The following is a 17,158-nucleotide window of genomic DNA, read 5'->3' as shown; positions in this document are numbered from 1 at the left end:
TAAGAGTATCTACTTCTCGCTGCGTGGAAGGGCTTAAGGGGTTTGGAAGTGTGGTATCTTGTCCCACACAGTCGTCCCCGGCCCCCTGTTTTTTCCAAACTCACTCGTTTGTTCGTCCCTCGTTGGTGTAGGAGACTGGTTATCTCCTTGGCGAGTAGGTAAGTGGTTTTGCTTTTTATCTCTTTTCAGGGGTGTGAGCTTTTGTTCTCCCCCCTTCGATTGGGTTGTAGGCTGGGCTTCATGTCCTCCCTTTGAAGCACCAGCCCATGATATACTCAGGGCGGCTTCCCCAACCTTCTCATTAGTCTCTAAGATGTTTATTGGAGTCTGTTTGCTTGTTTGCTGGGCCATGTGTCTCGGGAGGATAGCTCAGGGGCAACATGCTCGCCTTGGAAGCAAGACGACACAGTGCAACACAGGTTCAATCCCCGGGTCCGCACTTAGAAACCTCTGGGTATTAAGCGGGTTATAAATAACCTATCATATCATATCATATCATGTGTGGAAATGTTTTAACACTCACTGTTCGGGCCAAACGTTTTTGTGGGGCCCATTTCAACTTACTTTGGAGCGGGTCCTTTAAGGGGCAGAGCACACGCTTCTGCGTTACTGTTTTCTTTATAACCGAATCGCTAAGTTCGTGCCCCAAAATGTCTGAGCCGCGAGCGTCTATGTCGCTCTTACCTTCTGTGCCATCAACACGTTGAAGCTGGTCCGCCGCAGTCAATGCCAAAGGAATCTCCAGCTCCCCTCCAGCCTGAAGAGATGCTGGGCCTCGCCCTCTCTCCTCCGCTGTAGTCTTGATCACGGAGCTCAATGATTCCTCCAGTTCCTCCAATGCACTCGGGAGGAGCCTCCCAGAAGGTGGAGTGCAGCCGCTCAAGGTATGTTCTTCCTCCATTTTTCCAATCTTCACTTGAGGGCCACTTTAAAGTCGGTATAAACCAATGTAGTTTTCTATGAGTTTCTGTGAGGACTGTGTACTCGGGCAGATTACAGTGAGTAAAGTTTGTGTGACGTAATCTCACAAGCCGAGCTGACCCACGCTGTCTGCGACGTCTGCCTCACTCTACTGCCTCACTCAGCGGCCCGCTCCACGACCGCCTGCAGTTCTTGACTAATGTGCTCAATAAAGCACGAAGAAAGACTGCACAGGCTGCAAGGGTCTGGTCTGCGACGACTGCCTAACTCTACTGCCTCACTCTGCGGCCTGCTCCGCGGCCGCCTGCAGTTCTTGAAGAATGGGCTCAATGAAGCACAAAGAAAGACTGCACAGGCTGCAAGGGTCTGGTCTGCGACGTCTGCCTCACTCTACTGCCTCACTCCGCGGCCTGCTCCGCGGCCGCCTGCAGTTCTGGAAGAAGGTGCTCAATGAAGCACAAAGAAAAACTGCAGAGGCTGCAAGGGTCTGGTCTGCGACGTCAGCCTCACTCCGCGGCCCGCTCCGCGGCCGCCTGCAGTTCTTGAAGAATGTGTTCAATGAAGCACGAAGAAAGACTGCACAGGCTGCAAGGGTCTGGTCTGCGACGTCTGCCTCACTCTACTGCTTCACTCCGCGGCCCGCTCTGCGGCCGCCTGCAGTTCTTGAAGAATGTGCTCAATGAAGCACGAAGAAAGACTGCACAGGCTGCAAGGGTCTGGTCTGCGATGTCTGCCTCACTCTACTGCATCACTCCGCAGCCCACTCCGCGGCAGCCTGCAGTTCTTGAAGAATGTGCTCAATGAAGCACAAAGAAAGACTGCACAGGCTGCAAGGGTCTGGTCTACGATGTCTGCCTCACTCTACTGCCTCACTCTGCGGCCTGCTCCGCGGCCGCCTGCAGTTCTTGAAGAATGGGCTCAATGAAGCACAAAGAAAGACTGCACAGGCTGCAAGGGTCTGGTCTGCGACGTCTGCCTCACTCTACTGCCTCACTCCGCGGCCTGCTCCGCGGCTGCCTGCAGTTCTGGAAGAAGGTGCTCAATGAAGCACAAAGAAAAACTGCAGAGGCTGCAAGGGTCTGGTCTGCGACGTCAGCCTCACTCCGCGGCCCGCTCCGCGGCCGCCTGCAGTTCTTGAAGAATGTGTTCAATGAAGCACGAAGAAAGACTGCACAGGCTGCAAGGGTCTGGTCTGCGACGTCTGCCTCACTCTACTGCTTCACTCCGCGGCCCGCTCTGCGGCCGCCTGCAGTTCTTGAAGAATGTGCTCAATGAAGCACGAAGAAAGACTGCACAGGCTGCAAGGGTCTGGTCTGCGATGTCTGCCTCACTCTACTGCATCACTCCGCAGCCCACTCCGCGGCAGCCTGCAGTTCTTGAAGAATGTGCTCAATGAAGCACAAAGAAAGACTGCACAGGCTGCAAGGGTCTGGTCTACGATGTCTGCCTCACTCTACTGCCTCACTCCGCGGCCTGCTCCGCGGCCGCCTGCAGTTCTGGAAGAAGGTGCTCAATGAAGCACGAAGAAAGACTGCAGAGGCTGCAAGGGTCTGGTCTGCGACGTCAGCCTCACTCCGCGGCCCGCTCTGCGGCCGCCTGCAGTTCTTGAAGTATGTGTTCAATGAAGCACGAAGAAAGACTGCACAGGCTGCAAGGGTCTGGTCTGCGACGTCTGCCTCACTCTACTGCCTAACTCCGCAGCCTTCTCCGCGGCCGCCTGCAGTTCTTGACGAATGTGCTCAATGAAGCACAAAGAAAGACTGCACAGGCTGCAAGGGTCTGGTCTACGACGTCTGCCTCACTCTACTGCTTCACTCCGTGGCCGCTTGCAGTTCTTGAAGAATGTGCTCAATGAGGTGTCCAGTCATTTGGTCGACTGAAAACTGGTCGAATGACATTTGGTCGACGCAATTTGGTCGAAAACCAAATGGTCGAATTTTTTTTTATTTATATATTTATTTTTCGGGTTTTCGTTTTTTAAAAAAAGGGGTTTTTAGAGAAAAAAAGAGGGTTGGGGGGACCCCCCCAAAAAAATAAAAAAAAGGGGTGAAAATAAAAAAAAATAAAAATTCGACCATTTGGTTTTCGACCAAATTGGTTCGACCATTTGTCTGGTCGACCAATTTTTTTCGACCAAATGTCTGGTAACCGCTCAATGAAGCACGAAGAAAGACTGCACAGGCTGCAAGGGTCTGGTCTGCAATGTCTGCCTCACTCTACTACCTCACTCCGCGGCCCGCTCCACGTCCGCCTGCAGTTCTTGAAGAATGTGCTCAATGAAGCAGGAAGAAAGACTGCACAGGCTGCAAGGGTCTGGTCTGCGACGCCTGCCTCACTCACTCTACTGACACGCTCCAGATATATTATATGATATGATATGGAATTTATAATGCGCCTGTACACAAGTGTTTCTAGGCAACTTGTATTCTCATGTCATCTAACCCTTTGTATCGCCTCCCTCATACCTTTCTAACTGCACTCATGATATGCAATCCCTCTAAGTACCTCAATATTAATGAATACTATTCCTGTATCCTCATTATCTCCTCCCTATATCCTTCCCATTGCACTCATAATATGCAATCATCTAAGTGCCTCAATATTAATGAATCCTGTTACTGTATCCTCGTGCCATCTGATCCTCTGAATCGCGTTCCTCATACCTTTCTCACTACCCTCATAATATACAATCCTACTAAGTGCCTAAATATCAATGAATATTGTTACTGTATCCTAATGTCATCTAAACCTTTGTATCACCACCCCCATATCCTCCGCACTGCCCCCATACTTTGCAATCCAAGTGCCTCAATATTAATTAATACTGTTGCTGTATCCTCATGTCATCTAACCCTCTATATCACCTTCTCACGGCCCTCATAATGTGCATCCCTCTAATTGCCTCAATAGATCTGATTGCTATTACTGTATCCTCATGGCATCTAACCCACTGTATCACCTCCCTCATACACTTCTCACTGTACTCATAATATGCAATCCCTCCAAGTGCCTCAATATCAATGAATCTGGTTACTGTACCCTCATATCATCTAACTCTATGTATTCCTCCCACCATACCCTGCTCAATGCACTCATAATATGCAATCCCTATAAGTGCCTCAAAATGAATGAATCCTGTTACTGTTTCCTCATGGCATCTTACCCTCTGTATCAACCACCCTCATATCCTCCCCACTTCCCTCATAATATGAAATCCCTCTAAGTGCCTCAACATAAATGAGTCTTATCACTGTATCCTTGTGCCATCTAACCATCTATATCCCTTCCCTCCTACCTTTCTCACTGCCCTCATAATATGCTGTAAGTGCCTCAAAATGATTGAATCCTGTTACTGTATTCTCACGTCATCTAACCTCCTGTATCGCCTCCCTCAGACCCATATCACTACCGTCATAATATGCAATCTCCTTAAGTGGCTCAATATTAATGAATCCTGTTACTGTATCCACATGTCATCTAACCCTCTGTATCATCACCCTCATATCCTCCTTGCTGCCCTCAATATGCAATCCCTCTAAGTGCCTTAATATTTTTTTTTATTCTTTATTTACATTTTACCGAACAAGAATACACAAATCATATAAAAGAACAATCACACAACATTGCATAAAAAGGGTACCAACATCAATAGCATGAGAAGAAGAAAGGAAAAAAAAAGAAAGGAAATGACCCTAGAACATATTCAAAAACACATCCCAGACCTTAGCATGTAAGTGCAATTTTCCCATGCTCCTGTATATCACCTTTTCAATAGCCGCCAAAGAAGCCATCTCATCAACCCAATCATTGGGACTAGGCGGGATCCGGGACTTCCACCCCCTCAAAATCATTTTCTTGGACACTGACGCTCCCCTGAACAAACATTTTTTGCAGACATTAAGTGACTTAATATTAATGAATCATGTTACTCTATCCTCATGTCACCTACTCCTCTGTATCACCTCCCTCATACCTTTCTCACTGCACTCATAATATGCAATCCATCCAAGTGTCTCAATATTAATGAATACTGTTACTGTGTCCTCCTGTCACATAGCCCTTTGTATCACCTTCTCACTGCCAACATAATATGCAATCCATCCAAGTGCCTCAATATTAATGAATACTGTTACTGTGTCCTCCTGTCACATAGTTCTCTATGTCACCTTCTAACTACCGTCATAATATGTGTTGGGATGCACGTTCAGGCTACCATCCCCCCAAACGATTTAGAATGTAGAAAATATATTAAAATATGGATAATTTGTAAAGGGTGGTGTAGGGGACAAGGGGAACCTTATGGGGGAATCAACTGGCGGGAGACACATATTCTTGAAGCTTGTATAGGGGAAAGTAACCATTTTCTTTGCAATATTGTTATGTAGAATACATTGCATGTGCGCGACATCTATAACATGAACTAACACTGCATTTAAGAGCAGGCCTGAATCCTCATTTCTTGCTTATCACATTCTAATTCCCTGGCATGTTAGGGAACACGCATGTACACCCATATATAATTGTATCTGGTCAAACCTTTGAACAATTACGAAGGAATGCGAGCAGCCAAATAGGAGAAGGGCTGTGGCCCATTACGAAGGCCACACTCCTGGGAGCCGGGGAAGAGTTCTTGACATTTAGGACACTAGCGCCCCCCAGAATAATGGTCACTGTATTTGAACTATATGATGTGCTAGAATCAGATTCTTAACTCTTTCATGAATTGGATGAATTAGTGGGACATCAGGCCTACCTCTTGGGAGTGGTAACTGACACAGGTGGAGCCTAGAACAACAAGGTATGTGATTTGTACAAGGGAGAGCGAAGGGTGATGCCAATGCTTATACGATTGCGTTGGGAAGGCGTGATGGGGGCACCCGCATTTCTGGGATGAGAAAAAGAGTTGCTTTCCTTGCATGGACCAAGCTGACATCGAAGTTATCTGCCGAGTTCATGTTGATGACCAGGTGAATATGTGGGTAGGAGTAAGGATAGAGTGGTGCCTTTTAAAGTTTAACCAATTGCCTTGCAGCGCTTCGAGGTAAAGAGGCCATTACCCATGTGTGGAGAAGATGGAGGAGAAGAATCCTAACCAATTGTAGAGGGGCCCATATGTAACCATTAGCATGTAAATAGGTGATAGGCAATGAGGGTGGGGGATGCGTCATGAAGGACGATGTTCATGTTTATAAGGTGAAACATACTTTTAGGCGGGGAGAGAGCACTGCGGCAGCGGACTTATAACACCTTGTCGCTGTTTTCCTTTTTGTATACAAAATAAAGCTCTTGTTCTATTCGAAAAAGGGTGCACCAAGCCTTTTTCCCTAGCGGGTTCTGTTTTCTATGTCTGATTGTTTGGGAGTTACCCCACATGTGCAGTACCTCTAAGTGCCTCAATATTAATGAACCCTGTTACTGTTTCCTCATGTCATCTAACCCTCTGTATCACCACCTTCATATCCTTCTCACTGCCCTCATAAAAAGAAATCCCTCTAAGTGCGTCAATATTAATGAACCCTGTTAATATATCCTCATGTCGTCTCACCCTCTGTATCACGTTCTCAATGCCCTCATAATATGCAATCCCTCCAAGTGCCTCAATATTAATGAATCCTGTTACTGTTTCCTCATGTCGTCTCACCCTCTATATCCCCTTCTCAATGCCCTCATACTATGCAATCCCTCTGTGTGTAGCAATATTAAGAAATTATAGTACTGTACCCTCGTGCTATTTGACACCTTGTTGGGTCTAACTTAGTTTTTGGCAATATAAATCAAATAAACACAGGATGGTTTTAAATTCCTATAGTATCAAGATAAAGAAGTCAGTCCTACATTGTTGAATTATATGAAAACTTGCTGGACATGCTTTACTGGCGGAGCTGACACATGTGCATTGCTGTTCACATACATACGTCGAGTCACGGAGCATGCATTATACTCACCATAGTTTGGGCAGACAGGGGCATCTCCTCCACGATTACACACCAGCTGGATCTGGGAACGGTCCCAGTTGATCACCCGGATATAGAACGTTGGATTGTCAATTCCAGTGTATTGCCGCCAGAGGTCTGCGTATTGTCGACAAGTAGATCCATCATGGCGTCCCAATTTCACATATAGAAGACTTATTATTTCTCGCTGCTGGGATACAATGGTCTGACCGGGTGCGAGGACAGCGTGATGCTAAAGAGGAGAAGAGAGTAGATTGACTCATTTGGGGGTTTTACACCCTCGCACATTCCAAAGACTTGTGATGGAATGAGGGACACACATCACATCCAAATCAAAGCATTTGAAGGATTTCAGCCGCCTTTGGCCTGTTTTAACCCCCTCACAACACCACTTGCCTTTCATAGACTTCAGTGGACTCACCGGTCCAGGAAAACCTTTACCAAAAGTAAAAAGTGCATTCATTTGCATTGCCTTCAATGGGGACCCACAGCAAACACCTGATTTCACTTTCCTTGGGCTGCCAATAGGTTGAGCTGTGTGGTACAGACACTCTGCCAATGCAATCATCGGAACTGCTAGTTTTTCCTTGGTTTGCACACATGGTGTCATGTTGTGGATATCCACATTGTTATGTTTGAGGCGGGGTTAGGGAGGGGCAAAGGGAAAAGGAAGTGATGTGTGGAGGCAGGAAGGCTCGAGGGACAGGTTACAATACAGAGTTGATGTTGGTTACGCTGTGTGGGCCTCCATTCTGTTTGCATACGCTGCACGCTACTTCTGCTGCGCTATGATGCTCGCTGCCCCGAACAGCGGGACTCACACATTGGAATGTTGCTTCTTTCACTGATAAGAGAGAAAAGGGTCCTCTGATGAATCCAGGGAATTAGTTCTAGGGAGGTGAGCCCACTATTCTTTACACCCACCCACTAGGGGACAGGCCAAGCAGTATCCCATTGGAAGTGGTCCCCCCCACCCCGCCCTTAGGGGAAAAGGAATCCACAAGCAGGGATTTTAATCAACCTTCCATTAACACAGCACCCCCATTGTTTGCATGTGTTGGTACTGTGTGTGACCCTTTTATAATGACAGATATGGTTTCTGACCTGGTGATGATAACATCTTCCTTTGAATTACGGGAACCAGTGATGGGCCAGTCTTATTACAGAAGGAAATACCAAGGACTGGTGAAAATGAGATGGGAAGAGAACGAGATCCTGCTGAGTAAGCTGCTGGAGCGGAAGACCTTCCGAGGGGCGGACCAGGAGGCAGCAGCACCCAGCCAGCATGCCGGGTACAGATGCCGAACAGCATGCCGAACAGCCTGAGAGGCTGGCCACTCCTACATGGAGCCAAGCGCGAAGCCTCAGCTGCTCTCAGCACTGGCCCACTGCGCTTGTCGCGGTCGGGTTCCTTCTGCAGGAAGCCGACCACAGCAAGCGCAGTGGGCCAGTGTTGGAAGCAGCAAACTCCAAGTCACAGAAGGTAGCAGAGAAAATGAAATGGATGCAACGGGTAAACGCTGAAGAGCACATAGGAAAACTCAAAGCGGTTCCACCACAGCCGAGGAGAGCGCCCGCTCCCATAGGAACGCTGAGGCAACAAATCAGGTACAGAGTTATTCCAGGGAGGAAGGCAGAGAGACCCGGGCAAAGACCAAGCAGGGCCAAGAAATACTGCGATGAAACCCTAAGAAAGGGGGATAGTAACACAAGCTGGACTAAGAGAAACAGATACTCAAGCCAGTGTGTAACTCGAGAAACCCAAAACTGTGGAGAAAGAAACAACATCCAAGCCATGATGTAAAGAGAAACAGATACCTGACTCAGTGTGTAACTGAGAACCCCAAACTGTGGAGAAAGAAACAACAAACAAGCCAAGGTGTAAAGAGAAACAGATACCTGAGTCAATGTATAACTCGAGAAACCCCAAACACTGGAGAAAGAAACAACATCCAAGCCAATGTGTAAAGAGAATCAGATACCTGAGTCAATGTGTAACTCGAGAAACCCCAAGCCGGAGAGAGAGAGAGACGCATACACCCGAGCAAGGGTGACAACAAAGCCCCTTCCAAGGCCAGGGTAAAGGAAACAGAATCCAGAACAAGGGTGATAGTCGAGAAAGCCCAAGCAGTGGTGTGAGAGACAGATATCTGAGTCAGAGTGAATTACAAGAAAGTCCACGGCACGGAGAGAGAAATGGACCCCCAAGTCAGGATGAAGATAAAACTACCCTGGTAAAGGGTGAGAAAAATAGATATCCGAATTTAGGTGAAAATCACAATATTTCACAAAGGGGTGAAGAAACAGGAAAGACTATCAAAGATGGCAAAGTCAAATAGCCCACGCCTGGCTGAAAACCGAAATAACCCTCACAGGGGTGAGAACCCCAATAGCCCACAAGGGACTTAGAGATCGAAAAATTGAAACAGATTTGCAACCCAAGATATCCCAAGTTGGGATGAAAGACATTACCAGTCAGAGAAATGCAGACAGCCAGAGACAGGGAGAGCCTGTCCACCTATAAGGGAAGGAGAAATACAGAGACATTGGATAACCCTGAATTGTGAACTGCGCAGCCATGCAGACCGCCTGGCACAAGAGATAAGGACATTTTGGTGAGGGACAGAAACCAGCCGGCATTTCCCCAACTTAATGGAGAGCCGATGTTCAGGCTAAGTTTATGTTCGTTTTTGTAATAGTGATAGGGATAGACAATAGGTAGATTAGTCTTTAGATAGAGGAATTAATTGGTTGCAAGACCTCCAGGTTCTTTCATTGTGTCAGTTTATTTTGTAGAATAGGGACCATCACCTCCTTAAAAGTAGTTTCAGGACATGCCTTATTTCCTTTTAATAAAACTGACCAGTTGAAAACATGACTTTGTGTCCATCTCCTATGTTTGACTTACCACATGTGACGGAGTCCCATCACAAATAACCTGGTTTCTTGGTCCCCTTATTTCATCAGATCAGCGGAGATTGGTCACTTCTGAGTGTGATCTTCCCATTATTACCTACAGGTGGGCTCTTGTCGAGATTCTGAGATCCTTAACTTCTTCAAAGAATAAGTTCCACTCGCACATTGGGCATGCTCGGATGAGGTAGGTATTAGTCCCTAGGTTGTACAGGACAGCCATACCTCACCAGCGTAACTTTGTTCTATAATTGCGGGCCCCACATGCAGGGAATGTCTGTGCATTAGGCCAGATTTGGGGGTTATTCTCCATTAAATGCCTTCAAGAAACTGGTCCTGACCAACACCTCCCTTCTCGGCGGAACCACCACATCCTCATCGGCATACAGATCAAAGCCAGCGGCTGAGGCTGTGTCTCTGGTGGGTAACCTTGTGGTCCGGGTAAGACGTGTCACTTTTAGCATCCTCATAGCCTCTGTATTGGGGCCTGGATGATCCCACTTCTGTCACTATGTGTGACGGGGTCCCGCCATAAATAACCCGCTGGCATCGTCTTCTAGTCCAAGCGTGTTTCTTTTTTTTCAAAACAAACAAATTGGTTTTGGAATTCTTGTGATTTTTTGGGCCAACATAGTGACTGGGGTCTTTGGCACTAGGGCCGTCCCTTTCTACACAGAAATCACAAAAGGCCTTAGACTCCCACTTTGAAATCACTCCACAAGATCCTACTTTTCACAGAACATTTCACCAGTCACTGCTTACTCCACCAACCGTACTTCTTCCCCTCTGGAGCTCCATGCTCCCTCCTCCCCCTAACCATCCCAGCTCCTCTGCTAACCCTGCACCCTTGCTTGTAACACCCGGGTGCGTTCCAATGCCCGATGCTCTGTTGTTTCCCAGCTAGGTTTGCGCTTTATAAATCCCATGCAAACATACACACACACACCCCAATGCAAGGGCAACTTCCAGAGGTGCCTGGCCTCTCTCTCATCCAATGGCCTGTCCCACCAGGTTAAGGTGCCCTGCGTGCCCTCTTCCAAAGCTGCCTGGGCCGGTTGAGGGGAAGCAGAGGCCCATTTTAAATGTCATGTGGGCATCCTCCAAGGTGCTTGGATTGCCTTCAAAGTGGTGGAAATCCACGCCTGTAAATCCCTCAATCTCTGCCAGCAGCAGCAGATCCATTAGTTGTACGTTCAGCAAAGGCTCTAAATAGCCTCTATAAAGTAAACAAAAGGATGCTTTAATAAAAATGTTCCATTGAGAAAAAGATAATGTAGAATTGAGTTGAAACAGGGGAATTAGAGGGTTCTGGGGCCAGTGGGAGGCCCCCGACGTGTTGTCCAGTTGCACAGGTGCTGGAACTAAGTTACTGGGACTCAGCATTGCAAAGTAAACCGCTGCTTTAATTTTGTCGGCAGTGCTTCACTTTGCCGTTAGCGAAGAACAGACGGTAAAAGTAACGTTGTAGTTAGAAAAGAAAATGCAAGAGGTGGGGCCAACCAAGGACCTCATCCCTTTCAAATGAAAAGGGTGAAATGCCTAATACCTGACAGCTACCTCTCCCTGCCTCACTCTCCTGGGATTTTTATAATGCTGCACAACTAGACCGCATTACCTGGGATCTGAGATGTGTGGACATCAACCCTCACCTTAAAATAACCTCCATGGAAGCCGGCGAGCCTGGTAAAATGCAAACCCTTTTCCTAAATTCCTGTTTTCTGTGTTCTGGAATGCCATCAGGTGATGCAGGTACTTCTGTTTCTAATAGGGAGGTCTTCTAACCAACCACCCACCCCTTCATGATGCTCCATGCCCAAACATAGTGCCTTCATGTGAGTTTGCTGGGACTGTCTACTGACATCCCCAGAACCAGCCCTGGGGTGGAAGCAGAGCAGGTTCAAAGGTCACGTGTGCATTTCTGGCTACTGTTGTAACACACTGTTCCAACAGGTAGAGTTGGCTTTTTAATCTTCTGCACCTCTGATTCAAAAGATAATATTGTGTAACCTAGTCAGACTGCTGGCTTATTTAACTGTAAATATAAGGCATGCCTGGTTGTGGCATGGTGGCTGCTGGGGTCACACAATTATAAAGCCAAAGCATTTGTATATGATATTTTACCAGCTTGCTGAGCAGTGCTTCAAATCAACCATGTGAGACAATGGTGATTGTCTGGATGTAGCTTCTATGATCCTCCTAAGGAAGGTCAACAGCGTTGCCTCAAAGCACAGGAACACTTCCTTGGTGTTCTCACGGAAAGCAGTGCTTCAAAGACAGTCCTGGCATAACAAAACCACTCTAACACAAGGGTGCTGATTCTTGGAGTCCTTATGAGGTCAGCAGACATGAGAAGAGGTTAGATCTAAAGTGGCCCCAAGGAAAAGGTAGGCCAGGGGAGAGGTTCTACCAACTTGGTTTCTGCTAGGGCTCTGTAGAGTTTCCTGCCCCATCCACTTCCTGCAGCCAAAGCACTCTGGGTATGATGTCATAAGGCAAAGGACACTTGTAACAGCAGACTGGATTTGGCCCTGACAACAGAATTGCTTTGGACAAATCCACTGTAGCACTTTGATTCATATCTTGGCATTAAAACACGAAGAATGCATCTGGGACCCTGTCCTGGATACTGTCCATTCCAAAGTACTTTGCCCTAGAGGTGAAGACAGAGAGCTCCAAGGCAGAGAAATGCTCTGCCTACTGTAACGCTCACCTGGTATCCACGCGGACGTCACTCAGCCTGTTCTGACCTCTTACAACCTCGAACCCTTCTCTGGAGTCTACTCGACTGGAGACTGAGCCTTGTTTTCTTGGAAAGTGTACTCTGCGTCCTGCTTTCAGTGCAGGGGCGCGTTGATTGATGCGGGCTCGTTGCTGCCTAGTTACTTCACTGGCAAGAGTCCAACAGGTAAGTATAATGAGTCTTTTGAACTGTTCTCTAACTTCGTTCCTTTTCTTCCTCAGATGATGGCCGGCGTCCGGGGATGGCGACGTGCTGCTGAAATGAGTAGCACTGAAGGTGAGTGAGAGCGCGATGCGCGATGCGACCCTTACGTATTTGTATTGAACTGAGTTCTTTTTCTGTGTCTTTTAGGTGAGGCGACGTTTTCAGCATGGATGCCAGTTATGAAGCAGAAATGCGGTGAGTAAGCGCGGTATGCGGCGCCTCTAGATGTTTCCATGCTAACCTGGAGTGGCTTTTCCCTCTTGCAGATGGATGAGAAGTTCCGGAGACAGAGTTCCCACAGAGCGGCTGGGATTCAGGTAAGCGTTTGAAGTACGTACAGTCTTTAAAAATAAGCAAAGATTTGCTGAATGCTTACTAATGCCTTTTTTTCTGTTCTTTTCCCTTTTCCTTAGGAAGCGGCGTGCCGGGATGGGAATGACACCGCCGAAGATGCCCGCAGAACAGAAGAAGCGATGAATGATGGGCAGAAGCGCCGCAAGGTAAGGCTGTTCCTAACGGTGTTCTTGTTCTTGCAGGAGCTGAGCGCAGAAGAAAGATGCAGGCCTACTGGAGACCGATCCGAACACAGTGAGTGTCACGCTGCAGGTGCAGAAAACACAAAGCATGTTTCTCAGCCTGGGTGTGGCTTAAATAGTCTCTGGGTATCCCAGGTGTCTCTGGGCTTAACCACACCCAAAAGACTAGACTGCACATGCAGTTCTGGGAACCGAAATATGTGGGGGCATCCATCTTGTCCCCATCAATGCACTACAAGTCCAATCCCCAATGTTATCCTATGGGAGTGAGTGAGTCTGGTGCCACGAGTGCCAAGTCTGACTCCAAGTGGGTCTTTGGAGGGATGGAGAGGCCCTTGAGGGCCATGTAGGTGATCGTGGCCTGGCTCCAGCCTGACATCTTGGAGGGCTGGGGACATGAGGGGCAGGAATCATGACACCTACTAACAGTCACCAGGGACAATGGGGGTGACACTGCTGTGGACAAGGTCACAACTGAGACACGGGTACCCAAGAACCTGCTTACTGGAGGTGGCAGAGCCCTGCATGTGTGCTCTACAATCCTTACTGGCAGAGAAGTGCAGAAAATGACTTACATTGGTGCTGAGATCCTGGACTGGGTATACAACAACCACAGACCCAAGGCAGCAACCCCTTGCTCCCCTGTATCTTCAAACCACCTTGATGCCAGTTTGGGCACTTTCCAAACAATCCTAGCAACTTCAAGGGAAACCTCTGGAGTCTTTACGACCTTGATGCTTGACGAGCTCTGCATCTCCGAGTGCGGCTGAATGCTGATGACGAAGCTCTGCCATCTCCACATCTGAGATCTGCCTAGTCTTCTAGCATCCCCAACTTGACGCTGCCTGCCTGGTTACCAGCATCCTTGCTCTCCAAGCCGTTGCTGCTGTAGTACCCCGATGTCATGCAGCCAAGCCTGCTCACCGGGAATGGCCAGACTCTGCTTCTCCATACCTGAGGCCGCTGAGCCCCGCAGCACCACTGGCCCCACATCACCTGCTGTCCCCTGCACATTTAACCCAGAATCAGTCGGCACTGCTGAAAATCACTGCATTGTTGGACCCAAAGCGGCTGCTGCCTGCCTCTACACTAGCCCAGCACCAAATGCACCCAGACTCCCAGTTAGACACAAAAAGCCTGTCTCAACGCTGGGGTAAGCGGCTCACCAGGGTGTATGCCAGAGCCAATCCTACCCCGCAGTACTGATCCCCCTAAATATGCATTGCATGTTGACACTCATAACAATATTGTTCACCCAATCCCTTACAGACACGTTTAGGGGCAGAGGTCTCTTTGTTTTATTTCAGGAACACAGGATCCAGAAGGCTGGGCGGTGGCAAACAATCACAGCAGACTCTGGCACGCTCAACAAGCACAGAAAGGCAAATAACATGCGACTCACCAAATCAAAGCAGAACCAGAACTCCAGAGAGTTAGTGTGTGATTGTGGGGTAAGTGGAGGCTGCGACAGTGGGTGGCACCAAGCATGGAGAGCGAGTATGTGATTGTGGGGTATGTTGAGGCTGTGACAGTGGGTGGCACCAAGCATAGAGAGTGAGTGTGTGATTGTGGGCTAAGTGGAGGCTGTGACAGTGGGTGGCACCAAGCATAGAGAGTGAGTGTGTGATTGTGGGGTAAGTGGAGGCTGTGACAGTGGGTGGCACCAAGCATAGAGAGTGAGTGTGTGATTGTGTGGTAAGTGGAGGCTGTGACAGTGGGTGGCACCAAGCATAGAGAGTGAGTGTGTGATTGTGGGGTAAGTGTAAAATGATATGAGCAGGCAAACCCTTCCTGTCGAACAACAGCTGCATCACACTTGCGAGAGCGCTTGTGTTATCAAAGTTGGACTATTGCAATTCACTCTACATTGGGGTCAATAAGGAAGTTATCAATAGAATTCAAATCTTGCAGAACAACGCGCTTAGAGCAGCACTAGCTATTCCCAGGAGAGCCCACATCACCGAACTCAGAAGAGCCAGTAACTGGTGTTACAATCAGGAGAAAATCCAGCTAAAAGTAGCATCACTTGTCTACAAATGCCTAAACAATGCCACATCACGTTACCTTTCTGCGAGATTCATGAGAACAAAACCAACAAGACTCACCAGATCTGCAAACTCCAACAACATTTCTACACCTAGATTTAAACTGTCCAGAGTCGGTGGCTGTAGCTTTCAGGTGAAAGCAGCTCAACTTTGGAACTCCCTACCATCCACCCTAAGGACAGATCAACCATACCTTACTTTCCGACATAACCTCACAAGGTGGATCATAGATGCAGACAAACAATAGACCACCGATTGCCTTTACCTATCCCGCACGTCCCTCCACCTTTTGTACTTTGCAAACACCTACTTCCTAGCAGTTTCTGCCTGTCTGATTAGGACTGTAAATACGTGTATCAACATTTTTGCCTGTTGTATATTTTTGTATATTTCTTGTTTATCTATTTGCCATGTGCTCTTGTAACTAAGCTGTAAATTGTCATATAAACTGCGCCCGGTTACCCCTGGGTCTGGTGCGCAATACAAGTAATAAAACAAACAAACAAACAAGTGGAGGCTGTCACAGTGGGTGGCAGCAAGCATAGACAGTGAGTGTGTGATTGTGGAGTAAGTGGAGGGGCTGTGGCAGTGGGTGGCACCAAGCACAGAGAGTGAGTGTGTGATTGTGGGGTAAGTGGAGGCTGTGACAGTGGGTGGCACCAGGCATAGAGAGTGTGTGATTCTGAGGAAGTGGAGGCTGTGACAGTGGGTGGTACCAAGCATAGAGAGTGACTGTGTGATTGTGGGGTAAGTGGAGGCTGTGACAGTGGGTGGTACCAAGCATCGAGAGTGAGTGTGTGATTTTGGGTAAGTGGAGGCTGTGACAGTGGGTGGCACCAAGCATGGAGAGCAAGTGTCTGATTTTGGAGTAAGTGGATGCTGTGACAGTGGGTGGCACCAAGCATAGAGAGCAAGTGTGTGATTGTGGGGTAAGTGGAGGCTGTGACAGTGGGTGGCACCAAGCATCGAGAGCGAGTGTGTGATTGTGGGCTAAGTGGAGGCTGTGACAGTGGGTGGCACCAAGCATAGAGAGTGAGCGTGTGATTCAGAGGTAAGTGGAGGCTGTGACAGTGGGTGGCACGAAGCATAGAGAGTGAGTGTGTGATTGTGGGGTAAGTGGAGGCTGTGACAGTGGGTGGCACCAAGGATAGAGAGTGAGTGTGTGATTGTGGGGTAAGTGGAGGCTGTGACAGTGGGTGGTACCAAGCATCGAGAGTGAGTGTATGATTGTGGGGTAAGTGGAGGCTGTGACAGTGGGTGGCACCAAGCATAGAGATTGGGTGTGTGATTGTGTGGTAAGTGGAGGCTGTGACAGTGGGTGGCACCAAGCATAGAGAGTGAGTGTGTGATTGTGTGGTAAGTGGAGGCTGTGACAGTGGTTGGCACCATGCACAGAGAGTGAGTGTGTGATTGTGGGGTAAGTGAAGGCTGTGACAGTGGGTGGCACCAAGCATAGAGAGTGAGTGTGTGATTGTGAGGTAAGTTAATGATGGGACAGTGGGTGGCATCGAGCATCAAGAGTGAGCGTGTGATTCTGAGGTAAGTGGAGGCTGTGACAGTGGGTGGCACCAAGCATAGAGAGTGAGTGTGTGATTGTGGGGTAAGTGATGGCTGCGACAGTGGGTGGCACCAAGCATAGAGAGTGAGTGTGTGATTCTGAGGTAAGTGTAGGCTGTGACAGTGTGTGGCACCAAGCCTCGAGAGTGAGTGTGTGATTGTGGGGTAAGTGGAGGCTGTGACATTGGGTGGCACCAAGCATCGAGAGCAAGTGTGTGATTGTGGGGTAAGTGGAGGCTGTGACAGTGGGTGGCACCAAGCATCGAGAGCGAGTGTGTGATTGTGGGA

The 17,158-nt window shown here is 48.3% G+C and overlaps 1 protein-coding gene across 2 annotated transcripts in view; it reads right to left on the bottom strand.

Moving 5' to 3' along the window:
- LOC138511160 (uncharacterized) overlaps positions 1–17,158 on the bottom strand; it is a 267,800-nt gene that overhangs the window by 123,430 nt on the left and 127,212 nt on the right. For both annotated transcript variants that reach the window (XM_069626663.1, XM_069626664.1), the window contains exon 3: positions 6,867–7,107. In XM_069626663.1, coding sequence (XP_069482764.1) covers positions 6,867–7,107 — 241 coding nt within the window. The remainder of the gene's footprint in view (positions 1–6,866; positions 7,108–17,158) is intronic.

The sequence above is a fragment of the Ambystoma mexicanum genome, chromosome 6p (assembly GCF_040938575.1).
Source record: "Ambystoma mexicanum isolate Mex_15411 chromosome 6p, UKY_AmexF1_1, whole genome shotgun sequence".
Taxonomy (NCBI): Eukaryota; Metazoa; Chordata; class Amphibia; order Caudata; family Ambystomatidae; genus Ambystoma; species Ambystoma mexicanum.
This window is presented reverse-complemented; position numbering and strand designations above follow the sequence as displayed.